The following is a 25,514-nucleotide window of genomic DNA, read 5'->3' on the forward strand; positions in this document are numbered from 1 at the left end:
GTCACTCTAAAGGCTCTGTGAAGGTCAGCAACTATGGTCAAAGGGCCTAGAGAGACGGCTCAGCAGTTAAGCACACTGGCTGCTCTTACAGAGGACCCAGGTTGCTTTCCCAGCACCCTCATGGTAGCTAATGCCCCCCATAATTCTAGTCCCAGGGAATCTGATGTTCTCTTCTGACTTTTGTGGGCAACAGGCATGCACATGGTGCACAGACATACATGCAGGCAAAACACTCATACACATAAAATATTTTTTTAAAAAATCCATGATCAAGCCAGGCGTGATGGCACACAACTTTAATCCCAGCACTGGGAGTGGGGGGGGGGGGTAATCAGAGGCAGACTGATTTCTGTGAGTTTGAGGCCAGCCTGGTCTATAGAGTGAGTTCCAGGACAGTCAGGGATACACAGAGAAACTCTGTCCCAAAAAACAAACAAAAAAAAAAATCTATGATCAAAGTTTTCCATTACCCCAGAATTCCTTCATACCCATGAGCATCATCTACTGTTCTGGCCCTGCCCCTGCCATCTGACTTCCTCTGGGTTGGCCCATTCTAAGCATGTCATATAAATGGAAGCATTGAACACATTTCCTTCTGTGACTGGCTGCTTCCAATTGTTCTCGAGGTTTGTGGGAGCAGTGTTTCACATCTCATGGTTGAGTCACATTCTGTGATGTGGCTGGATTGTGTTTCTTTTTTCCATTCAACTGCCTCTGCGTGGGGGTCATTCTGTGTGAGGGTATGCAAAAGCTAAGCGGCACGTGCATGCTGGCCTGCAGTGGACTGCTTTCGTCTCTGCTGCACACACACACACCTGGGCTGCAGGCTGAGCCTGTGTTTAACTTTATAAAGACTTTTCCAAAGCTGCTGCCCTATTCCACTAGGGATATTTTTAATCTTTATTAATTATGGGGGTGGGGGATGTTTGTCACAGCATACATGTGGAGATCAGAGGACAATCTTGGAGAACTGTTCTTTCCTACCATGTGGATCAGGGGGTGGAACTCAGGTTCCCAGGTTTGGTAGCAAGTGCCTTTACTAACCAAACCATCTTGCTGGCCCCTTGGGCTATTGTTTCTAAGCAGCTTAACTCTGCCTTCTCACTCTGGAGCTCCCGGATATTGAAGTAAAACTGAATTTTGAATTAGAGTTAGAATGCCTACCCCATCAGTCAAATCTGCAGAGCCTCAAGTAAGGGCAGCATTTCACCGACCTGGAGACAGCTGCTCCCCCAGCCTTCTTTCCCCACTGCCTACTGGAAGTCAGCCTGGTGGCTAACAGATGCGGAAGAAGCCAGCCCTGTGACAGCTCTGACGCACCTGGCACCTGCAGGCCCAGGGTGCCAGTTCATGGGCATTGACTGTAGGTGTCTGTAGGTGTCTGTGTGGCATGGTCTCATGCTAACCCAGAGGGAACCATAGGTGGTGCTATGCCTGCACACCCTCCCCCTAAGGCCATGCAAAACACTGCTGAAACCACTTGTCTGAGGTCACAGAGCTGCAGGGCCAGAACCCCTCAAACTTAGTGACTGCTGTGCTGCCCACCACCCTGGAACGGGCTCGATGAGGGGGTGGGGGTGCTAATTTCGGCTGAGCCTTGTGACTGTCAGGGCCCCAGCTGTTGAGCTCGAGTGAAGCTATTTTTAGAAAAGCCTTCCCCCTCTCTGGGCCCTTGGCTATTTATAGTCCCAGGCTTAGGAGAGTCAGTGCCCCAGGACCCATCTAAGCCCCCAGAGTAGATCCCTCTGAGCCCCAACCTATGCCTCTTACACAGAACCCCAGGAAAGGGAGCCAGGACCCTTTCAGGCTTACAGCAACCTCCCGGAGGGCAAGGGCAAGACAGGGACTGAAGTGACATTCAGCATGGGCAGTCTCTGTCTCTGTCTCTGTCTCTCTCTTTCTCAAGACAGGGTTTCTCTGTGTAGTCCTGGCTGTCCTAGGACTTGCTCTGTAGACCAGGCTGGACTTGAACTCACAGAGATCATCCTGCCTCTTTCTCCTGAGTGTTGGGATTTCAGGCATGCACCACCACAGCCCTGCTCCAACACAGGCATTCTTAATTCATAATCTCTCTCACCTGGAATCAAAACTCATTATCCCTTGCATCAGTCTGCTAGCCTGTCTCCTCCCTCCCTCCTCAGAAACTGCTGTGCTCCACACCCCGCCTCCTATGACCCCTGTCCTCTCTTGTGCACCCCCACTCCGTTCCTGTACCAGCTGTTTCTGTCTGCTCCACTCGGCATGCATCAGCCCTTCTCGGGTATTCCTGCCTGCCCCGGCCGCCTCTCGGGAGGTCTTGGCCTGAACCACTAACTCTATATCCATCCCACTTCTATCAGTTTGTCCCTCAGCATTGTGGCACTGAGTGAGGTCGGCAAGGACACGTGACCTGCCAATAAATGCGGTCGCTCTCTTCTGGAGGTCGTGTCCAGACTCAAGTCCCTGACTGCTTCACCCACAGCAACTGAAGGAGGGCAAGTGTCTATGTCCCCGTGTGAAACAGAGGGACACAGATTACAGCGACCTGCACAGCCAGGGAGGTAGGAGGGAGGTAGCAGCAGTGTGGCTGGGGCTGGCTGGGAACAGCCTCTCTCCCCCAAGCTGGGAGGTGGGGGACAGGCCCTCAGAGGGTGTGTCAAGTCTCCCTAGTCTTGTGACAGGCCTGGGAACTGGCCCCAGGACTACAAGGAGCCTGACGGTCCTATGAACCTGTCCAGGAGTCAGTCAGCACACTCCGGAAGCACATATGACCGCCCCCAACGGGGTGGGGCAGTCCTTCCAGGCAGAGCCTTCCTTTGTCCCTGTTTCCAGCCTAGACCGACTTGAGCTAGCTAGCGCAGGGCATAGGGTGCCCAGGAGTGGCAGAGGCCGTTGCCACTGAAGTCTGGTGTGGGTCTCTTGGAAACCTGAACCCTGTTCTGCTCCTGTGTCCCTGAAGTTGCTCTAACCGGGGTGGTTGGGGGTGCTTCATCTTACACTTGGTACTGGAGTCCAGAGCAGCATGCCACCTCCACAGCATGTCCTGGGCCCGGAGGGGTGACTATGTGGCCCGGTGGAGAGAGCCTGTCCACAGCTAAGGTGACTTTCTGGGCGGTCCTCAGGAAACCAGCGCCCAGTCATGGACTTGAGATTTTACCACCGGACAGCAGGAGATTCCCGCGGGCAGATCCTCCAGGTTAGCGGCAAGGACGCATTTGTAGTTCTGCCGTTGCTAACAGTGTCTTGCCGGGTGAAAGACAGCCACCTTCGCAGCTCCTGCAATCCCAAACCCTAGTCCTGGCAAGCCAGGGGGCAGAGGTAGTGTCCAGGTCACACAGCACTGACCCCACCTCGCGTCCCTGGATGCTCTGGGTCATTTGCTTGCCCGAATTGTGTCGGGGCGTCTGCGCCCTAAGTGCGCGCCACCTACTACGACAGCGACAGGGGCGGGGAGCTGTGGCCGCAGGTCACCGAGGCGCGTCACCGCACGCGCAGGACCCGCCCCCGGCCCGCCCCCAGCTCTAGGCGGCCGCATTTAATGGTGCGAGAGCGCTGGCGGCGGCGGGCTCTCCTGTGGCCCAGCGCAGCGGACCGACTAAGCCAGCATGTCGGGGACCCGAACCTCCAACGACCGGCCCCCCGGCGCGGGCGGAGTCAAGCGGGGGCGGCTACAGCAGGAGGCGGCGGCGACAGGCTCCCGCGTGACCGTGGTGCTGGGCGCGCAGTGGGGGGACGAGGGCAAAGGCAAGGTGGTGGACCTGCTGGCCACGGACGCCGACATCGTCAGCCGCTGCCAGGTGCGGGCCAGGCGCCGAGTCCCTCCCCAACCCGCCCAGCGAGCCTCTCCCCTTCCCTGGGAACCAGACGAACCCTGTCCTCCTGTGCCCTGAGTGGGTCACTGCCTTTTGGATTCCTCCCCTCCAGGAGCACCTTCCCCTTCCCCACTAAACCCTTCCTTCCCACACACACACACCCTCTCACACAACGCTCTTGTGCTCCCGCCCACCCAACCCCTCCCCAGGGCAATGGCCGGGACCTGAGCTAAAAATATAAGTTGCTGAGTAGGGGACATGGGATCTTCAGGGGTAGGGCGTTCCAGGGCAGTGACGGTGGGCCCTCTGGTGGGGAGAGCCCCACCGGGGTGAGTCAAGGTCCCCTAAGACACAGCAAGGGCTGTGAGCTGCTTTCTGGGCTGGGGGTGGCCCTGGTGAGTCAGCCAGGATAAGGCTATCACCCAGCGGAAGGGCAGGGGCAGGTGCCTGAAGCAGAGTTCAAAGGGGGTCCTGGCTGACGTGGGAAAAGGAGGAGCCACAGATTTACGGCCGGGGTGACCTAGTGGCTGGAAGTGCTCAGAGAAGGCCCTAGACAGGCTTTGTGCTCTTGGCCAGCTGCAAACTGCTCTGAGCACCCACATTTGTTCTGACTGACTCTGGACAGTGGGTGGGACTCTCCTTTGGCTAGTAGCCTGGTCTCCTTAGGTTCCTGGTGGTGCCATACTGCCGCTGCCACCACACTGCCTCTGGGCTGTCAGCTCTAGCACCAAGGGCTCAGATTGAGGGAACATACCGTCATGACTGGGTTTGGAGTCACACTTCCAAAATGCTGCTGACCTAAATGGAGGGGGAACACCTGCTGGAGTTCTTCTACCTGGTTCTGTGGCTTTCTTGCTGAAGTTCCTGAGGAACTCAGAGCAGGAGTTCAGGCTTGTGGGCTCAGGAGGCAGGGCTTGGCTCTCTGGGCCACACCTGCCCGGCGGGGGATGAGGATTTCTGGAAAGTTTTCCCAAAAATGGGGAGATAGCCCTCTCTCTTGCCCTGGTCACCCCTCTCTCCTGAAGTCTCTAGGTCCTAAGGACAGGCCTTGGACCCCTGCTCCATGCATGCTTTGTCCAGCTGTGTGTATGTGTACTTCCCGTGCTCTGTAGTCCCTCTCTCCAAAGTGCCCCTGCACCACAGCCCCCACCCCTCCCCAGGGCCATTTGCTCCTTTGGTGCCTACGGCCTCTCCATACAACGTGCTGGTTCTGGTCAGCGAGGTCAGAGAAGCCCTGTGGTGTGCCTTGATGGCCCCAGGCTCCACTTCCAGCTGTGGACACAGTTCTGGAGGGGATGGTCCCTCCCTGCTCTATGCTCAGGCCAACATGCCAGGCCCAGATCCCCACTACCTGTCAGGACCTGCAGAGATGAGAGCCAGCTGGACCACACCATCCTCTCAGACAGGCCTTCTCTCCCTACCAGCTGGCTCCCCAGCAGATCCAAACAGGTGCTCCCCCAGAGAACATGGGAGCTGAGACATGTCTCCTTTCCAGTCTCTACATTGCAGGTCAGGAGCCTCTGATAGAGCTCCTTTACAGGTGGGGAAACTGAGGCTCAGAGTTGTGGGATGAAACTAACTATCCCTTTGGGTCCCTTATAGCCTTTACCATAAGCCACCATGATGGCACAGACCTGCCTTCCTTCCTTCCCCAGACTCCATGGAGAAGGCAGCTAAGCCAGAATTCCCTCGGGCCCCACACAGCCCCCTCTGGAAGGCACTTCAAGTCCCTTTTCCATGGGTGCCCAGCCCTGGTCATTGCAAGCACTTGGTGACCCTGGCTTCTTGCACTTGTCCCTCCCCTTGGTCTGCCACTGGCCTCCCACATCGTCCCTGGTCTTATGTCCCCATGGCCAGCCCTATGTGATCAGAGACTGGCAGGGTGGGGGTCTAGGCAAATTGTCTCTGACTTTGGATGGGTGCATGAACCAAGTGAAGGTTCCAGGGGCCATCACGAAGCCTTGGACCCACTGGCTAGGACAAGATTGCAAACCAAATTCCCCCCATAGCAAGTTGGCTCCTTCAAAAGGTTGCAGTCAGCAGGGCTACTGGTTCCTTGGGCTCCTGGAGGATGACGTGGCCTAGCACCTGGGCTCATCACTGTTCCAAGTGGCAGTTGTGACCCCAGGGATACCCTGGTCTCTGGCAGGCACAGGCCTTGCCTCTGCAATCTGTTAACCCTCCATGCTGACAGGACTAGCCTCCAAATCCAGCTTCCATGCCTTTCTGTGGGGCAGGGACTTGTCGCAGCTCTCCACCTATGCTGGGCTCTGACTCTGCACAGCCCCGACAGCTGCCCTTACTTCTTGCTTTGCCGTCTTGATTAATTGGGGTCTATGGGGCAGAAGGCAATGTTGAGCCCCCAGGAGCACCCTCCAGCTAGCACCTCTGGCCTTGGGTCCTGCCTGCTTCTTTTCTTCGCCTCTAGGTCCCTGCTCTGACGTGGTTCGCACCCCACCCCTGCTCTTGACACTGAGAGCATCCTTCATCCACCCTGAACCTCTGAGGCTGCTGGGGGCTGCATTGTCCCCCTCCCTGGCTCCCCACTCATCTTTCACCCCTCATCCCCTTCCAGGCAAGTCCTTCTGGCCTCCTGCTCAAGGGTGTATTGCAGCTCCAGTCCATCAGTTGCATCCTGTGCTGGGGGATTTGTTCTGTCATCCTTTTCCTTGGAGTCCCCAGCACCTCTGCCCAGGCTTCCCCTTTCTGTGTCCTCCATGTTTCCTTCTCTGCTGCCTGACTGTCCAGCTGTGTCCAGTTGCTCCATCAGATGAGTCCAATGTTTGTGTTACCTCGTGGGCAGGTGGCCACCATCTCCTGATGCATCCCACTGCTCATCTAGGCTCTTTCCTTCATCCCCATAATACTCTTTCTCTGATACTTGTGGCACCCTGCCTGGCACTGCCAGGCTGCCATGCAGGCCTGTTGGTATTTAAAACTCTCCTTCCATGTGGTTGGAGAGTCAGAACCCTCAGGGTGCTAGGGCACTGTCATCTGGTCAGGCTCAGTACTAGACTGCTTTGGGGGCTTGCTTGGTTTCCACCATGAACCCACATACCGTTCCCATGTCTGAGACTTCTGTCCAGCTGAGGTCACCCTTGTGGAAGGGCTGGCCTCAAGCAGTGGTAAACAGCCATGGCTGTGACCACAGGTCTTGAGTCCCACAGTTTTCTCTAGTAGAGTAGCACTCTTAGAGCCGAAGTTCTGCGCCAGGACCTGCCTTGCAGTCTGCAGGTGCGCTGGCGCTTTCTCCAAGGGAAATGTGTAGCCTTGGATCCTAGGCTGCTCCAGGGGCCTCTGGCTTTGTGCTGGGAATGCCTGGTGTTGATTCCAGAAGCAGGTCTCTCTATGACTCTACTTGCTGATGGCTTTGATGGCCAAACAATATCTCCAGGAGAGGACTCTCAGGGTCACACAGCCCCACATCACCCTGGGCAGGACCTTCACACTCTTGCCGAAACTATTCCTCCCTGCAAGGGAAGAAGTAAGTGAGCTGTAGGTCTGTGAGCAGATCTGGAATGGAAGTGAAGGCCTTGATATGACCCCCCCATGGCTCTTAGAAGGTGGGCCATGAGGGGAGAGGCATCAGCAGGTTAGAAATTGATAAAGCCCTCTCCTCTAGCACAGGGCAGGTACCAGGGCAGGAGCTCTGGCAGGCATGGACAGGAACAGGGCAATGACCACACTGTGGAGCTTGTAACATGTTAGTAACTAGGCTCAGTCCTGCAGGCACTTAGCACCTGCTCCATACAAGGTCTGAAGGACAGCTAGAGTGGACAGAGGGGAGATGGGTGCTGGAACAGCTTGTGGTGTGGAGAAACCCCTGCAGATGCTGGAAGAGTTGGGGATGAGCTAAGGTAAACCGGAACCCAGTGCTGCAGAGGCCCTGGGAGCTAAACACCCATTCCTTAGCCTGTCCCTTGGGCGCACACCACACTAGCACATGTCATTCACACAGAGCCCTTCTCTACTGTCCGTGAGGAGGACAGGGGTCTCCTAGCTATCTCAGCCATCTCATAGTACCCTACCTGGGGTCTGCAGATATTAGGCCAGAGTAGGGAAAGAGAAGGGCTGGGAAGGCAGGAGCCCAGAGCACCCCCTGGTGGAGGGCAAAGGCCACAGCTACCTGTCCAAGGACCTGCAAGGGAAGGAAGGTTCTGGCCTAGAGGTGTAGAAGTAGGAGAGGCTAAAGAAGGCCTCAGAGATGTGCTCTAGGTGCTCTGCATTCACACACAGGTCTCCTGGATAGAGGGGTCCAGCTAGGCAGGAAGGTCTACTTCGGGTCTCTGCCCAGCAGGGCCCTGGTATGTCCTGGAAGGGGATACTAGGACACAGCTCATTGTATCCAACCTTGAGGTCCTCTGTTCAGCTTAGGTCTGTGCGCTGACAGGGCCCTGGATAGTCAGGAGCTGTGTCCAGATGTCCACAAGATGGATGGCTGAGAAGAGCATTTTGGGCATTGGGGTTGGAGCTCAGGGCTGTGGGGGCAGGTAGGCTCTCCAGCTACATGGTAGGCATGGGTAGGCAGAGGAAGAGTGTTGGTTTCTGCAGTGTATGTCCACAACTACTGTGTATGCAGCCCATTCAGAGGGTGCCTCTACAGGGCCGGCACCCAGAACCCTTCCCAGCCTCACACTGGAGATATTGGGTCTCAACTACAGGGCAAAGCAGAGGTCCGGACCAAGTTGATCTGGAACAGAATCTGGTTTGGTTCTGGTCCCCCTTTGTTTGCCCAAGACAAAGGTCTCTTGTCTTAAACTCTTGGACACCAGGGCCTGGGGGTTCTGGGTGACAAGCCAGGCTGTCAAAGGGTGCTAGAGGTGGGGATTTCAGTGTACACAGGGGCCTCAGAATTATGCTATGGAGAAAATCCTGGGAGAAGCCTGGAGGCACCAAGTAGTGCTACTGTGCCCACCAGGCTCCTTGATGCCCCCGATCCTGGGCTTGCAGCCTGGTCTGAGCCCCTGTGGTACAGGTATCTTGAGGTATGTGCTTTGAGCTGTCCATGTAGCCACTCCCCTTAACTGGCCAGTGGTGAGAGGTGTCATGATGTACCGTGGGTGACCATGCCTCCAAGGACACTGTTCCACACTATTTACACAGTAAGTGGAGAGGAACTGCCCTCGCTGATGGACCCTGAAGGCTGTACCCAGGTGCTTGGCATCCACCTGCAAACATAGGCAGCTGATCATCTTCCAGTGGACCTCCAGGAAGGGGGTCTGAACAAGAGCTTGACTCTGACATCTCAGGTCCTCCTTAGGGTTCAGCACCAGTGGGCATTCTAAGCAGATGGCTCCCGCAGTAGGGCAGGGCCACAGCAGGTCTTTGGGCTATTCCCAGCATACATTGGCTAGTGCCCACTTGGGCACTGCTGGACTCTTCCCCGTATGGGGGGGCGTCAGTGAGATCCTGAGCTCTAAGATGCCCTGGAGCAGTCTGAGGCTGGCACACCTCTGCACCCCCAGAACTGGAGCTGGCAGTGGCACAGGTGGTGTTTCCTCACTTGTGCAGATCTCCACAGGGTCCTCAAGAGCCTGCCCATGTAAGGGGGCTGCTGCGCCTCAGAAACAGAGCTCACCTCGCTTCTCCTCATCCCACCTCCCGCCTGGGAGCCAAGTGTAAGCAGCTGTACCAGGAAGGTCTGAATGTCCCCCACATTTTCAGGGGTTGGTGACTCCCATCATGCCCAGATTTTTTTTTTTTTTTTAAAGATTTATTTATTATGTATACAGTATTCTGCCTGCATGTATCCCTGCAGGCCAGAAGAGGGCACCAGATCTCATTACAAGTGGTTGTGAGCCACCATGTGGTTGCTAGGAATTGAACTCAGGACCTCTGGAAGAGCAGTCAGTGCTCTTAACCTCTGAGCCATCTCTCCAGCCCCATGCCCAGATTTTATTGAATGTCTGGACCGGGTTAGTAAAGCCAAAGAAGGCATGGGAGGGCTTGTCTCCATCTCCACCAACTGTCCCTGGGCAGCCTGTCAGTCTGAGACCTCAACGGGAAGAGGGAGACTGTCACCCTGGGCTCCACAGGGTTGCCCAGTGTCCCGGGATGGTGCGTGCCTTAGCAATGGCCTGTGTCTGATGCCTGGGTGTTGCAGTGGGCGCTGGCGCCGAGGTCATCTGATATCTGTTGGCCCATGATGCTCAAGCCTGTTCCTAGGCACCCGTGTTTACCCCAATACAGACAGGCGGGTGCTTGCTGTCTGTGTTCTCCAGCCAGCTGACATGGCTCTGGGCACTCAAAGAGAGGGTGGGACCGAGCATCCTGCCTAAGGTGTCTGGGTTCCCTGGACCTAGCCACGGTGGAAGGCAGGTTGGCCACCTTGCAGTCCCTGGAGGCCTGCCAGCCCAAGAAAAGCTCATCACTCTAGGCTCTGTTGCAAGCTTGTCTTCTCTTGGGACCTCAGTTTCCCCGTCTCTTCTTGGAGACCACCTCAACTGCCTCAGGCAGGAAACAGCATTGTGGGTGTTCACATATTTTGGGAACTGAAAGGGGGTGGTGGCAATTCTGCATCTGCTGTGGCAAAGCGGAACATGGCTGGAGTCTCCAAACCCCAAGGCTGGCCGAGGTTCCTCATGGACCTGTCCCCGTTCTGATGGTCTGACCTCACAAGCTCAGGGGCAGGACACAGGCATCTTCTGTGCCCAGCTGATGGCAAGTTCAAAGCCGGAGCTGCAGGTATCTTCCTCAGTTCCCACCTCCTTCATGCCCCACCCACAAATCCTCTGTTCTTCCCAGCAGCCCCTCTGGGACCTTCCCCTTGCAGTTCACCTTCTAGCACTGTATCTGTCATGATCCACGTCATTTTCTCCTGCTCTATCACCTGCTCACAGAGCCTGTAAGGCCAGGCTGCCTTCGGGTTTCCTGAGGAGGTACCCTCACGTGCCTGGAGCCACTCAAAGATCAGGAGATCCCTGCAAGTCACATTAAACTGAGGAGCCTCCCAGACGGTTCCTACCCTTTACATGGCAAACAGCTCCAGCAGAATTGTGTTTCGGAGATTTCGGAACAGACTGCACAGTATACCTTCCTAACAGTCGGGTGCCTGGGGCCCGTGCCATGAAGTTGGCTTCTAGTTGACCCATCTATGTCATCTGATGTCATCTCCATGATAATAAGCCTCACAGAGGGCAAGCAAGGAACAGGAAGCTTACGGGTCTGGGGCCTGCTCTTAAAACGTGTGGAGAATGAAGTCCTTGGAGGGAAAGCCCCTTACACAGGATCTCAGCATCAGCATTCTTTGCCTCCTGCCTCAGCAGAGGACCTGGTAGACATGACTCTGTCCATCACGTTGTACATAACAGGGGGTCACAAAGGGAGGTGAACCTTCACTGAGGGAAAGATGTGTGGGAGCTGAAACCGCCGCCTTCGCTCTGCCAGCCAGCTAAACAAAGTGACATGTGCCTGGCCTGTGTGTCTTCTGGGAGAGGGGGGCAGGGAGCTGATCTGGAGCTGAGCTTCAGGGTCCCTAGGCTGAAGTGAGCTCAGTAAGGGTTGACCTTTGTTGACTAGAGGCCAAATACAAGTGCTGAGCCTCGTTGCACAATTAGGGGGACCACAGTGCTGTCTGCAGGTGGAATTTGGTACTGCAGGCCATACGACTACTGGCCTTTGAAAGTCTGACCGCGGTTTGTCTAGAGTAGTTGTTCTCAACCTGTGGGTCGCAACCCCTTTGGGGCTACATATCAGATATCCTGCATATCAGATATTTACATTATGATTCATAACAGTAGCAAATTATAGTTATGAAGTAGCAATGAAATAATTGTATGGTCACCACAACATGAGGAACTGTACTAAAGGGTCACAGCATTAGGAAGGTTGGGAACCACTGTATATCAATGCAGAGTATGAGGGGCCTGGCTTAGAGGACATCAAATCATCTTGGGAACTGAATCTGCCACTCACTATACCAATGCGTATGCCCATTTGCAGACATCATGTAGTGTGGCCCTTCCACCTGTTCATGGCTTCAGCCTTACCCATTGTGCCTTGCCCCCACCCACCCACCAGCACACCCAGACTACAAGTTCCTGAGGGGCAGTGACCTGCTAAGCAGCCCCGCCCCCAACCCCATGTGAGTGACAGGCCACCACAGTCAAAGGCAAGAAAGCTTTGGTGACCCACCACCATGGGCCTCTATTTTTTCTATGGCATCAGAAGCCTATGTCATGAGTCTCTGGGAACCTGAGGAAGCAGTGTCCAGGGTCTGGAGCTGTGTGCTTCTGGTCAGGTGGCTGACTAGTGGAAGAAGGATGCTGGAGCCCGAAGCCCAGCCTTGATGTTGGCCTCTCCCCCGACCCTGAAAGCCCTGTCCCGGCTGGCCTACCCTGTCAGCTTGAATTCCAAAAAGAAGGAGCCTCCCTGGAACAGGGTGACCTAGGAACCACCTCTTCCTTTCATTTTTACCCAGGACAGGGCCCTGCTGAAGAGGGCAACAAGCTGGACTGTGGGGTCTGGGTCTGTGTTTTCCATAGGAATTGATCCTCAATTCCTCATTACTTCCTGGTGGAGAGGGGTGCTCAGCAAGGTCCACCTGCCAAGGCTGCACTGAGTCCTGGGACCAGGCTGGGCCAGAGAATCCCTAGAATCAGACACTAATTCAACCCAAAGCCCTGACCACTGACCTGTATTGCCCAAGCCCTACCACTGGACAACCACTGGGGCCTCAAGCACCGTGTAGGGAGAGAGATGATCTGGAGTGAGGCTAGGGTACTAGGCAGGCCCTGTGGGATCGGCTTCAACACTCAGGTGCCAGCCGCTCATTCGAGTCTCTGTTCCTAGGGGGGCAACAACGCTGGGCACACAGTGGTAGTGGACGGCAAGGAGTATGACTTCCATCTGCTACCCAGCGGCATCATCAACACCAAGGCCGTGTCATTCATTGGTGAGTGCCCCGCCAGCCTCAGCCTGACTTCCTGAACCGGGGCCCCGGTGTGTCTGGAGAGCGTGGGGAGTCTCATACAAACCCCAGGGCCGGACCTCGACCTGCCTGCCCTGTGTGCTCACCTGGAGCTCCCTACCCAGAAACTGTCCTCAGAGCCTGCTCTCACCAGGCGTCAGAGGGTGCAGGAAGCTCTGTGGAACACACAGCGCAGTATGGTGTGTGTATGTGTGTGTGTGTGTGTGTGTGTGTGTGTGTGTGTGTGTTCAAGTTCATGTATATGGGTGTATTTGTATGTGTGGAAGTGAGTGTGCAAAGTTGTGCCTTCAGAGTACATGGGCATGGGAACAGCCTGGGCACATTTCTTGATGCTGCCTGGCTGTTGCAGATGCCTGATGAGGCGTCCCTGCCCCTGGTCTCTCTAGGTGGTGCTGCAGAGGGCCCCCTTCTATCCCCCCCTTCTCTCTCACCCACAGCCCCCTTTGTCCTCATTCTTGTAGCTCTGACTGACATGCTTGTGGCTTATCTGACTCCCACATCTCAGGAAGCAAAGGCAAGGTACTGCCTGTCCACGGCCAGCGGATAGCACAGGTCTGGCCCATTGTGTAGGAGCGGAGGAAGGAAATCTGCAAGGTAGGGCTGGGGTGGGTAGAGTCAGAGCTCAGACATCTTAGAGCTCCTCCCCTCAAGTACACACTGTCTCTAGCCTCCCGGTGCAGAGCCAGGAGAGGGATGATGTGAGGAGCCCCAGCGACGGAGCTGGCCTGTCTACCTGTGCTGAGTAGAGCAGCAGGCCAGGGGTGCTGCCCATCCTTTGGGAAGGCCGCAGGAAACAACCTGCCAGCCTGGTTCTACTTCCTCCAGAAGCCTCCTTGGTGGGACAAGGCGACACCATGGAGATGCACATGACCCAGAACACGTGCTGCCTAGCCCAGAGGATGGTTGGGAACCAACAACTGGAGAGTGGCCGGCAACTCCCTGGGAACTCACTCAAGAGCAGAGATGCCATGGTCATCACAAAGGGCGCCCGGAGCAGCCACTCAGCAAGAGCACCAGCTTGTGTTGACCCTCAGCTTGCGACACTCCTTGTCTCTGCTGTGGAGTTATTTCAAGATACTGTGGCATTTGGGTGACCTTTTGTGTTCACTGTGGCTTGTGTAATCTCTGAGTCACTCTGATTTGGACTGGTGTCCCATCTCCCTCTGCCAACCCATGCCATGGCCAACCTCATGAGGCTGGCATAGGGTTCCTCCTTGGGAGCAATGGTGGCCTCTGCTTGCTTGGCTCTCTTCAGCCCAGACCCTATACCGGCATGTCATGTGGCCTCAGCAAGGCCACCTTTCCTCTCTCTGAGCCTCTGTCTCTAGCTGTGTAGACTAACTGAAGATTCCATGTTTGTTTTTCCATGATAAAGCACAGCTCCCAGGGTGCTGGTAGGATTCTCAGAAACTTTAGGGTCCACATTTCTCCATGCCATGGTTCCTATTTTCTTATTTTTATATCGTTTCAATAAATGGAACTGCTTTATTGAATCATAATTTACACATTATAGAATGTATCCATTGTAGGGCTGGAGAGGTGGCTCCACAGTTAAGATCACTGGCTGCTTTTCCAGAAGACCTAGGTTCAATTCCCAGCACCCACACGGCAGCTCCCAACCATCTGTAACTTCAGTTCCAGGATACCTGACACCCTCTTTCAGCCTCCATGGGCACCAGACATGTTCATGGTACACACACATGCTCATGTATATGCCAGACATGCTCACGTATATCCAGGCAAAATACCCACACATATAAAATAAAATAGAATAATCATTAATTGTCCGCTGTAAAGGTACAGTTTTGAGGCTACCACAGTTGATTTCAGAATGTTTGGGGATATTAGAATGCTTTGGTCACTCAGACGTTCTCTCTGTCAGCTGACCCGCTACTGATGCTAATTATCGTCATTTAGGTGGTAGCTTAGATTTGTGGTGTTGTCTTTGCTTTTTGAGACAGGGTCTCTGTAGCCCAAGTCAGTCTTGAACTTGCTCCAAAGCCAAGTTGAGTCTTGAATTCCTTATCCTCACGCTGAGCACTGGGTTGATTTGGAATTTTGAGACATGTAACCAAGACTGTTCGCAAACTTGTGATCCTCCTGCCTCAGCCTCCCAAGTGTACTTCATGCTTCTAATGGGCTTTAACCTGCTGTTCTGGGGTCAACTGAGCAGACGCCAAGTCACATCCCCTTAGGATAGAATGCGTTCTGGTGAGCTGGGCAGAGGCGGCTAGCTCTGGAGGCACATGTGGGGTGGGAACAGCAGGAACAGGGGGCTGTGGCATCTAGGTTCCTTCCTCGGGGCTGGAGAGAGGACTGCTTGCTAGGCTGACTTGGAGCAGGAGTCTCCTGGGGTTGGCTGTTTTTTTAACGATCATCTTGGCATCAGGTCCTAGCACAGCACCTCTCTTCTGGTCTGCCATGGTCACCAGGTCTCCACATGGAAGACATAGCCGCTAGCCTTGTTCACTTTCTGTTGCTATGATAGCGCACTCCGACTAAAAGCAACTTGGGAAGGAAAGGGTTTGTTTGGCTTAATTTCCAGGTCACAGTTTATCATTGAAGGAAGTCAGGGCAGGAACTTAAGTAGGATCTGAAACAAAAACCATAGAGGAACTCTGTTCACTGGATCTCTCACTTTCTGGACCATTCATGCTCAGCTCTTTCCTCTCTCTCTCTCTCCCTTCCTTCCTTTTCTCCCTCCCTCCCTGCTTTCTCTCTCTCTCTCTCTCTCTCTCTCTCTCTCTCTCTCTCTCTCTCTCTCTCTCTCTTTCTCTTTCTCTCTCTCTCTCTCTTGCTTTCCTTCCTTCCTTATCCTCATCCTCTTCTTTTTTGAGACAGGGTCTTGCTATGTAGACCAGGCTAGCCTCGACTCATAGAGATCTGTCTGCCTCTTCCTCCAGACCACTGTGATTAATGGCATGCTTCACCACACCCAGCCTCAGCTAACTTTCCTATACAGCCCAGGCCCACCTGCCTAGGGGTGGCATCACCTACGGTGAGCTAGGTAGGCCCTCTTACATCAATTAGCAAGCAAGATAACGTCCCATAGACATGTTCACAGGCCAATCTGATTGAGGGAGTTCTTCAACCGAGGTTTCTTTTTCTTGGGTGACTCTAGGTTGTCAAGTTGACAATAAAACTAACCAGGACCACCTCCATAGCTGCCCTTGCCTCACACCAGTTGGGGGCTGAGTGGACAGCCTTCTTAGACACTCCTTTATTTGCCTGTGTTTGAGGGTTCTCCAGGCCTCCTGGCTTGGCAGCCCACTTCCCTCAGCACTAAGAAACATCCCAGCATCTGACATTCACAGGTATTCATTCATTCACCCTCCGGAAGTCTTGCTGGCCTTCAAGATTTGTCACTTTTAATAAGCTGCTGCCACCACCAGGGCAGTATCAGTGCTCAGCCCCTTTGGGTGAACACCCAGGATAGAGGCACATGGGGGCATCACACCACTGACTGCAGAACTCCCCATTCCCCACACCTACCCTATGGAGCCCCGCCCCCGCCACTTCCCCTGGGTTCCAGAAGCTGCTCTTCTACTTTGTCTTCATGAGCATGGCACCTCAAGACCTCGCCTAAGTGGGTCATAAGGCTCATGTCCTCAGTGTCTAAGCCCAGTGTCCCCAAGTGTAACTGCTGCTGGGTGTGATGGAGTGACCTTTTTCATCCGTCACCTGGGTCTGCACTTGAGCCTCTGGCCCCTACTGCCTGCCAACACCATTGGAAACAAACGTTCAAGACCTGGGACGTGATTCTGCCCCTTGTGTTGCAGGCAATGGTGTGGTCATCCACTTGCCAGGCTTGTTTGAAGAGGCGGAGAAGAACGAGAAAAAAGGTAGGTCATCCGTGTCCTCGCCCCACCCACAGGCCCACGGCCTATGAGGTCCTAGCTGGCTGCTCACTGCATGCTAGCTCTGGAGAGTGGAGAGCGGAGTCCCCACCAACGAGCAGCAGCCTTGGCAACCCAGAGTCTCCAAAGCTGCTGCTGTAGGCCACTGCTGTGGCATCTCCAGCCCCTGGAGTTTCAGTGTGCAGGCCATGCAGGAATGAGGCTGAAGCAGGAGTTCTAGCATGGGTGTGGTGTCTTTGGGCTTTGGAGTCCAGAAACCTCAGTAAGGAGCCAGTGCCAGGGCAGGGTTGTGGATGCTGTGCAATGCACATGGTCCTTTGGAACCTGGGCACACACTTCAGCCACCAGTACTGGGGAGGACGGCCCTCGTCACCTAGGACTGTACACACCTGTGGTCTCTGCCATGTCCCCACAGGTCTGAAGGACTGGGAAAAACGACTCATCATCTCTGACCGGGCCCACCTCGGTAAGGTTCCCATGAGGCTCTGGGGATGGCCCCTCCTTGCTCCCTCCATCCAGAAGCCTTGCCCCTCCATGGTACAGAGCTCAGGAGGCCCTGGAGGGCCTGCCTGGTCCCGTATGCTGCTGAGTTTACTCTTTTTAATGAGCCTCAAGGTAGGATCTAGGCCAAAGCCAGAGTCACCCTTGGTTACCCCTCCTTTGTGGAGACTGGAACCCTGGAAGCCCAGAATCTGCTCCCAGCTGGGGACCTGCTGACCCCTTCTCCTGATACCATTCAGAAAATGAGGTCCCTCACAAACTTCTGTCCTCTGCTCCTCTCCTGCCCGTGTGCTGGCTGCTGGCGACAGTGTTTGACTTCCACCAGGCAGTGGATGGGCTGCAGGAAGTACAGCGTCAAGCACAAGAGGGAAAGAAGTAAGTTCTTCATGCCATTCCTTCCTGTTCCTGGGGACTTCAGTTCCACATGCTGGTGGCCCAGGTGCAGGTCCTGTCTGAGCAGGAGAGGGGGCCGTCATCAGCCAACTTAGGGTCCCTTGAAAATAAAACCTGCAAGAACAGCAGGGTAGTCCGGCCTTGGGCTGACACGCTGACTTGGTTGGCTGCCACTGCTGTCCCCTGCCACAGCTGCGCCACCCTGACCGTGTACACATCCCTCAGGGAAACGTGAAAAGCACTGGCATGGCCTGACCGCCCCTGCTTGGCCGACAACCACCCCGGCACCCAATTCCTGCACTTTTGTCCATTCTGAAATGTTTGTTAAAACTCCAGATACGCCAGGGAGGCATGTGGGAAGCAATCAACGGCCACACACACACTGCACAGACACACAAAGCTTGCATACATGTCAAGGCTCATTTGCTTCTACAGTTGTGCACAGGAGCGCTCATGTGTATCTGCATGTGCACATGACACATGGGTACGCATGTGCCTGCACGTATGCATGTACACATTCACACTCACACATGTATACTTGCACTTGCATAGGTACATTCACACAGTGCACGTGCAGTCACACACGCACTCTCACATGAATACACAGACACAGGTGGCAGCAGTATGTGACCTGGGGTCAGCTGTGCAGACCTTAGGGATAGGTGGATAGCACCAACACCCCTACAGTGTTCTTGCTGCTGAGCAAGAGGGCAGCCGGAGCATTCGAATGCTCCGGCTTAGAGGTGGACGGGGGAACCCAGAAAGCTCTCCTCACCTGCCCTGCACCGTGGTGCTGTGTACTTAACCTGTCCAGGTGTCTTCACAGCAGCTGAGTCCCCAGACCCCACTGCTGCTGTTCGGCGGTCTCCTTCTCGCCTTCTGGCCTTGATTCATGAGGTGGATCCTGAGTCTGCCGGGAGCCGGGGTGGGTGGGGTCAGCAGAGCTCCTCAGCAGCACCCATTCCACGTCTTTCAGCATTGGCACCACCAAGAAGGGAATTGGACCAACTTACTCTTCCAAAGCCGCCCGGACAGGCCTCCGCATCTGCGACCTACTGTCGGATTTTGATGAGTTTTCCTCCAGGTAGGTCTGCCCACCCTCTCACGGCCCAGGGGGAAGACACGGAAAGGTGGTGGGGGACATGATGGAAGACAGAGCCCCTGGGTCCAGTGTGGGTCCTCGGAGGGTCACAGTGAGGGTTGCCTGCACAGATTCAAGAACCTGGCCCACCAGCACCAGTCCATGTTCCCCACCCTGGAAATAGATGTGGAAGGTCAACTCAAAAGGCTCAAGGTAAACTGGCCAACACTGGACCAGGCATTGGGGGAGTACATGGGGGTGGGACAGACCTCCCCCGTGTGGCGAGGGAGCTGCCGCCGAGCGCAGAAGTCCCAGGCGGGCACTACTGCCAGCTGTCAGTTTCTGTGGGCTGTGTGAACCCTGCCCCTCTGCAGCCTCATGTGGTTGCATGGTCCTCTCAGGGCTTTGCTGAGCGGATCAGACCCATGGTTCGAGATGGTGTCTACTTCATGTATGAGGCACTCCATGGCTCCCCCAAGAAGATCCTGGTAGAAGGTGCCAACGCAGCCCTTCTTGACATTGATTTCGGTGAGTTCTCCACCAGGCAGCTCCATTCTGAGGGAGATATGGCCTTTTGTATCTGCCGGGGACTATGAAAACTCATGGAACAGTTAAGTGACACAGGCCACCTTCCAAGGCCACAATACTGTCCATATCTACCACAATGAGCCCATTGTCCTTTTTGCCTAACTTCAGCCAGATAAGAGAGCATCAAAGGCTGAACTAAAGTGAGGTTGAGAGGCCAGAAGTGGGACAAGAGAGCCTTGCAAGGCCATGTACCTCATGTCCCCAGCCCCAAGGCATACCAATCTACTGCCCTCATTGTTGGGGAGGCCAGGCGACCTCAGTACAGGCTCCTCTGTGAGCCATATAGCACCCTGTGTAGGCCACTGTCCCAGGACAGGCCCTCACTGGTGGCTCTGGTGATTCCCAAAGAGGGAATCCAACTGCCCTTTGCTGAGAAGGCACCTTGGGCCCTGGGATCTGCGAAGGGTGGTGGGTAGCCACTGACTATTCCGTCCTGCAGGGACCTATCCCTTTGTGACTTCCTCCAACTGCACCGTGGGCGGCGTGTGCACAGGCCTGGGCATCCCGCCTCAGAACATAGGTGACGTGTATGGTGTGGTAAAGGCCTACACCACCCGTGTGGGCATTGGGGCCTTCCCCACGGAGCAGATCAATGTGAGTTCCAGCACAGAGGTTGGGTGGGATCTTTGGGGTTGCATGGTGCCAGGTGGAACTGCAGACATGCTGAGGGGACCCTACTGAACAATTCTCCATGTCCCAGTGGGATCTTTTTACAGCACAGGCTCAGAGGTGAGGGTGTTAGAGGCTTTGAAGGACAGTCTGTTCCAACGCCATCAGCAACACAGTTCACAAAAGGGGTGTGTGTGTGTGTGTGTGTGTGTGTGTGTGTGTGTCTGAAACTCCATTTCTCCATCAAGTGTGTGAGGCCCACAGACAAGGGGGACTCCTTCAGCACTAACTCTCTAGCTCTCCAACCTTGGAGCATTTCTGGGAGCCGCTGAGGCCTCAGAATCTTCCTGGCTTTCCTTCCCTGACACCTGATTTGGGTGAGTCACAGCTCTTGTCCCAGGAAAGGCAGGTGTTTGAGAGAGCCTGAGGTGGGGCTATTTTCAGGGTGGGGATAAATCCTGCTCTCCACCCTGAGTTGCAGGACAAGGCCTCACCCTCACTTGCCCACACTAAGAGGAAGGGAGGTGAGCTGCCTGTACCCCCACAAACAGGCTGGGTTTCTGGGGTGTTCTGGAAAAAGTGCTGCCTCCTCAGAGCCAAACTAGGGAGCAAAGCCCTGTGTCTGCCTCAGCTGGAAGGGCGATGGAGAGGAGAGGAGGCCAGGAGCACAGGAGACAAGTGGACACACACCACACCTGTCCTGGCCAGTGCCCAACATGGCGGGCACAGACAGACAGGCCTTTATTTTCACATAGGAAATTGGAGATCTGCTACAGAACCGTGGCCATGAGTGGGGGGTGACCACAGGCAGGAAGAGACGCTGCGGATGGCTGGACCTGATGATCCTAAGATACGCTCACATGGTCAATGGCTTCACTGCGTAAGCAGCCCTCTGTACACTAGCACCAAGGTGTCATCAAAGCTACATCACATAGGGATCTTCTCTGATCCCAATGCCCACAGGGCAAGTGGAACTCATCTCAGGGGCCGGGGCCCCAACATCTGTATGGAGTCTTTCCATCCAACCAAGCCCCACCCCCAAGCAAGACCAACCAGGGAGTAACATAGAGGCCATAGGTGTGAGGCAAAGTCAGAACAGGGACACTCTTCCATACTGACCAATCCCAAATCACTGTGATGGCCATGTGAGAGTTAGTGTGGAGCTGGCCGGGTGCTCAGCATGGTGTGGGACCAAGTGCAAGGTGAGGGTGATCCTGAGTGGAGGACCAGGGCCTGAGCAGAGCAGGCTTCAAAGAAGGGCATGTTTGGGAGGATGTGGAGGTGATAGGTGTCCTGGCATTCGTTCCCTACCATGCACACCCAAACATGGCTACAGGCTTTGCCTGCAGGGCTTGGGGACATCCTACAAAGTACAGTGGTAGTTTATAAGCCAGAAGGACTTGTCATTTCTAGATTAATCCCACAGGAGGAACCCCGAGGAGCCGGGAGGAGGGACAAGCCTGGGTTGGAGAAGCAGACAGGCAGGCAGGGCTCTGGATGCCTCTTGCAGAGCAGGGAGACAGAGCAGCCCCACAGCTCCCATGTGCCGCCAGGAGCTGACTTAACAATCCTGTGAATACAGAACCCCAATGAGAAAGGCTCCCTATGACGGACCCTCCCACAGCCAGGAGGTAGAGGTGGGGTCAAGGCTGGGTAAGGACCTAAAGCAAGGTATCCCTCCAGCAGCAGCAGGGGCTTCCCAGCCCCCCAACCCCCCGCCTGCCACCTTTGTGAGCCTGCAAGGGGAAGCCCCCAAGGATGCTCTTACAATTTTCTTCAGGAGTGTCAGGGAGCACAGGGTAGACCACAGGGGGCCTCTGCAGGTCTGATTGCTCAGGACCTTTTCCTGGGAAGGAAAGAGGTGGTGTAGGGTGTTGGCTTCCCTGCCCCTTCTCCAGCTCTGAAAGGGGGCCAAGTCTTCCCCACCAGCACTGGAAAGTCTATGCTGGCTTCAAGACTTAACCAGAGCCTTCCTGGGTGGAAACAGAGCTGATAGGTAGCTAGAAGTAAACTGTGTGGCTGGTGAGGTGTCTGAGGCCTTGGGAAGTAGATGCAGGGGAGCAAGGGTCTGCAACCCACATCCTGCCTGAGCAGGCACAGCCAGATGAAATTATCTGTGAAGCCTGTGTGGAAAGGAGAGCAAAAAAAAAAAAAAAAAGCAGGGTGGGGGGCGAAACTTCAGCACAAGGCAGTTTTGAGGAAGGCCAAGGAAGGCCACAGCCATACTGCACCGGTCCCAGCTCTGGAGCGGTGTTCAAGCAGATCCATCCTGGAAAAGTGGGTACCATGCCCATAGCACTAGGCCCCACATGCCCCATGCTACGGGGAATACATGGCAGGACCTCCAGGCACAGGTGGCACCCACTGGCAAGAGAGAAAGCCCCGATTTCAGGAATGCTCCAGCTGAGGGGGATGAACAGCAGATTTTTTTTGGGAGGTCACCTGATCTTTACTGTGTTCAGTGCAAACAGCAGGAGGAAGCGGGGGAGGGGGGGGACCAGAAAAACAGTAGCAATGACGGTACGCTATTTCTCCGTTCTCTCTATCTTGTTTTGGGTACAGGCTGGCCTTGACCAAGCTGGACATCTTGGATGTTCTGAGCGAGATTAAAGTTGGCATCTCCTACAAGCTCAATGGGAAGAGGATTCCTTATTTCCCTGGTATGTGTGATGAGCCTGAGTTTTCCTGGCCATTGGGGACACTTCTTGAGCATTAGAAAAGACAGGCACTAATTTTTAGGTGACTAGGGGAGGGCCTTAGACTCTAAGCTGAGGACCACTGCTTGTCTCCAAAGACTGGCAGCTGCCTGGCTTTAGTCCCTCAGTTTCTTGGTTAGGCCTGGCCCATCTCTGGGAAACTCCATGCCTTCTGGTGGCTTGGAAGTGTCTTGAGACAGGGCTGAAAGGCAGTTGAGAGCCCACACTGACACTCGCCCTAGCTTCCTGGGGCCCCTCACCAGCCTCAGAAAGGTCCCCCTCCAGGGAGATGGACAGCCCGGGAAGTCAGGAGTCCTGAGCTGCTCTGAAAACATGGATCTCTATAAAAACATAACGCATTTCAGATGAGAGACTCTGTGGGTGGATCTCTTTTCTTTTGCCATTTCCTGGTGCTGGGACTGGAACTCAGGGCCTCACCTATGCTAACAGGAGCTTAGCCCCTGAGTTGGATTCTCATCCCTGGGTGGCATCTAAGGATCTGGCTTGGCTTCTGCACCCATGTATCCTGGCCTTTGTTAAACACATTTTTCTTAAACACTTTTTCTGGCTTTTAGTTTCTTGAGCATCTGGAATATGCCTCTCAGCCTCAGATCAGAGGCACATCTTATCAGCTGAGACTCCCTCCTCTGCAGCACATTACAGTCAAACTCTTCTTGCCTGTCACCTCCCAGTGAGCCCTAGACTCAGTAATACCCCTTAGCTAGGGGAGCCTTGTGCATACTTGAAGCCAGGTCCTCTGACCTTACTGACCCCTGACCTTTGAAAGGGTGACCCTTCAAGTTGATAGAGTCCTGCTGGTAGCTCTGGGCTCTGTGGTAATATACTCAGGTAAGACACTGTCTGGCGCTGAGGCTTGAGAACCCTTAAAGGAGGCTGCCTATCCAGAATATTCCCTTAGCAAGGAATGATGCATCTATCATGAGCCGTGGTGCCCCAGCACAGAGCTGGGGGGGTCCCAGGCAAGAAGAGATTCATATATCTTTAAGGATACCTTGACTTCGGGATTCTAGAGTCTCATAATTAACACTTGTGCCTTAGAGTTCCTCCATTGACATTCTGTGGACACTCGGCAGATTGGTTAGCCAGTGTCTGGAAACTGGCCATGCTTCCTGGCTGGAAGGGGCACAGCCAATGTTTGAGCCCCACTACAACCCCTGCTCACTGCCCAATGCCGAAAAGCCAGCAGGGCAGCTTCCTGCCTGCCAAGTCACTAGGTCAGAAGACAACCATCCTCAGGAGTAGGACAGCCTATGGGACCCTTCTGACGCCACTCTCTCCCACCCCAGCTAACCAGGAGATCCTGCAGAAGGTGGAGGTAGAGTATGAAACACTGCCTGGATGGAAAGCAGACACCACCGGTGCCAGGAAGTGGGACGACCTTCCCCCACAGGCCCAGAGCTATGTGCGGTTCGTGGAGAATCACTTGGGTGTGCCAGGTGGGTACCATTGGATGCCCCAAGTGGCCTGTATTCCAACACAAGGCCTGGTGAGAAATAAGAACCCCCAGATAGTAACCACATGAACGGAGCAGACAAGAAGAGGTGGAGGTAGGAACAGGTGCCATCTGGGGAGGGCCACTTCCGCAGCTCCAGCCAGGTCGGGGCCCAGTGACCCTGCCTAGGATATAGTTCAGGGTGCAAAGAAGCAGGCAGGGTGTGCCTGCCCTGTGACTGTGGTTACTCTGCCACCCAGAGAAGGCTCAGGGCTGCATCCTCATGGCTCAGGCAAGGAGAAGGACAGGACAGGGTGCTGCTTTCTGATGCCTGTGGATGAATGACTCATTATAGGGCCCACAATACAGTTTAAAATACTCCCCTTCTGGGGCAGGAGAGGTGGCTGAGCAGTTAAGAACATTGCTGTTCTTGTGCAAACCAGGGTTTGGTTCTCAGCACCCACATGGTAGCTCATAACCATCTATAACTCCAGTTCCAAGGGAGCCTATGTTTTCTTCTGACCTCTGTGGGCACCAGGCTTGTACATGGTACACATACATGCATGCAGGCAAAACACTTATAAGATAAAATGTTTTTAAATCTAAAAATTACTTTTTTATGAATACTCCATTTGGTGAACAAACAGCACCTTTGCCAGGGGACTGAGAAGCACAAGATGCAGTGTTAGGGACATTTTGTAACCTGTGTGTGCATGTGTGCAGAGGACAGCCTCAGGAGTCACCTCAGGATCCAGGAATGCTGTCTACCTCTTTTTAAGACAGGATTTCTCATTGGTCTAAGCTCAGTGATCAGGCTAGACTGGCTGGACAGTGAGCCCCAGGGCTCCATCTCTACCTCCTCAGTGTTGGGGTCACAAGGGTATACCACCAGGCTAGCACCTTAACTTGGGCTTTTGGGGTCAACTCAGGCTCTCGTGCTTACAAGGAAGCTCCGACCAACAGAGCCATCTCCCCAAGCCCGAGAAGCATTTTTGTTCATGCTCTCTCCACTGTGCGCTTTGTTGTCCTTTCAGTCAAATGGGTCGGCGTTGGGAAGTCCAGAGAGTCCATGATCCAGCTGTTTTAGAAGCCAAGCAGAAGCCAGCAGGCCACACCACAGCGCACCACCATGGGTGAGCAGCTGCAGCCAAGATCCTAAGCGGTACAGCCAATGCCTTCAACAAGACAATCTGAAACCATTTCCCATACTTTTATTTTTCTATGTATGTCTTCAGCTTGACCCACTGAATTCTACGATGATTTTAAGTGTGTAAAAGAAGCACTGTGTACACTTTTTAAAATCTGCTTTTAAAATGAGCCTAAAGTGTTCAAAACAGAGGCCTTCAATGACTGATTGTCAATGGTATGTGTTCAGCTGGAGCCATGTCATAATAAACACATACCCAGGAGCCACTGAGAGGTCATTACACTGTCTTGACTTTGTCCTTATCACTTTTAATCACTAATGGCAACCTTTCCCAATGACCATGATGCCACTCCCAGTAGCTGTGTGAGGAGCTGTATGGCACCAGCATAGGGTCTGTGAGACCCAAATCAGAAGCAGTCAGAGCCAGGATTGCACAAAGTGTAACTTACTGAGGACTTACATACACCAA

At 54.4% G+C, this 25,514-nt stretch overlaps 1 protein-coding gene across 1 annotated transcript; it reads left to right on the forward strand.

Annotated features, from left to right (window-relative positions):
• The first annotated feature begins 3,479 nt into the window (after nt 1-3,479).
• Nucleotides 3,480-25,315, forward strand: Adss1 (adenylosuccinate synthase 1). Its single transcript, XM_052739124.1, has 13 exons — nt 3,480-3,776; nt 12,582-12,684; nt 16,500-16,562; nt 16,993-17,043; nt 17,387-17,453; nt 18,448-18,555; nt 18,684-18,765; nt 18,954-19,080; nt 19,580-19,734; nt 20,505-20,629; nt 22,312-22,409; nt 23,753-23,902; nt 24,933-25,315. Exons 1-13 carry the CDS (start codon nt 3,585-3,587, stop codon nt 24,983-24,985), a joined length of 1,374 nt encoding a protein of 457 aa, XP_052595084.1. The 5' UTR covers nt 3,480-3,584; the 3' UTR covers nt 24,986-25,315.
• The last annotated feature ends 199 nt before the right edge of the window (nt 25,316-25,514 follow it).

The sequence above is a fragment of the Peromyscus californicus genome, unplaced genomic scaffold (assembly GCF_007827085.1).
Source record: "Peromyscus californicus insignis strain IS unplaced genomic scaffold, ASM782708v3 Scaffold_15__1_contigs__length_86483966, whole genome shotgun sequence".
Classification (NCBI taxonomy): domain Eukaryota; kingdom Metazoa; phylum Chordata; class Mammalia; order Rodentia; family Cricetidae; genus Peromyscus; species Peromyscus californicus.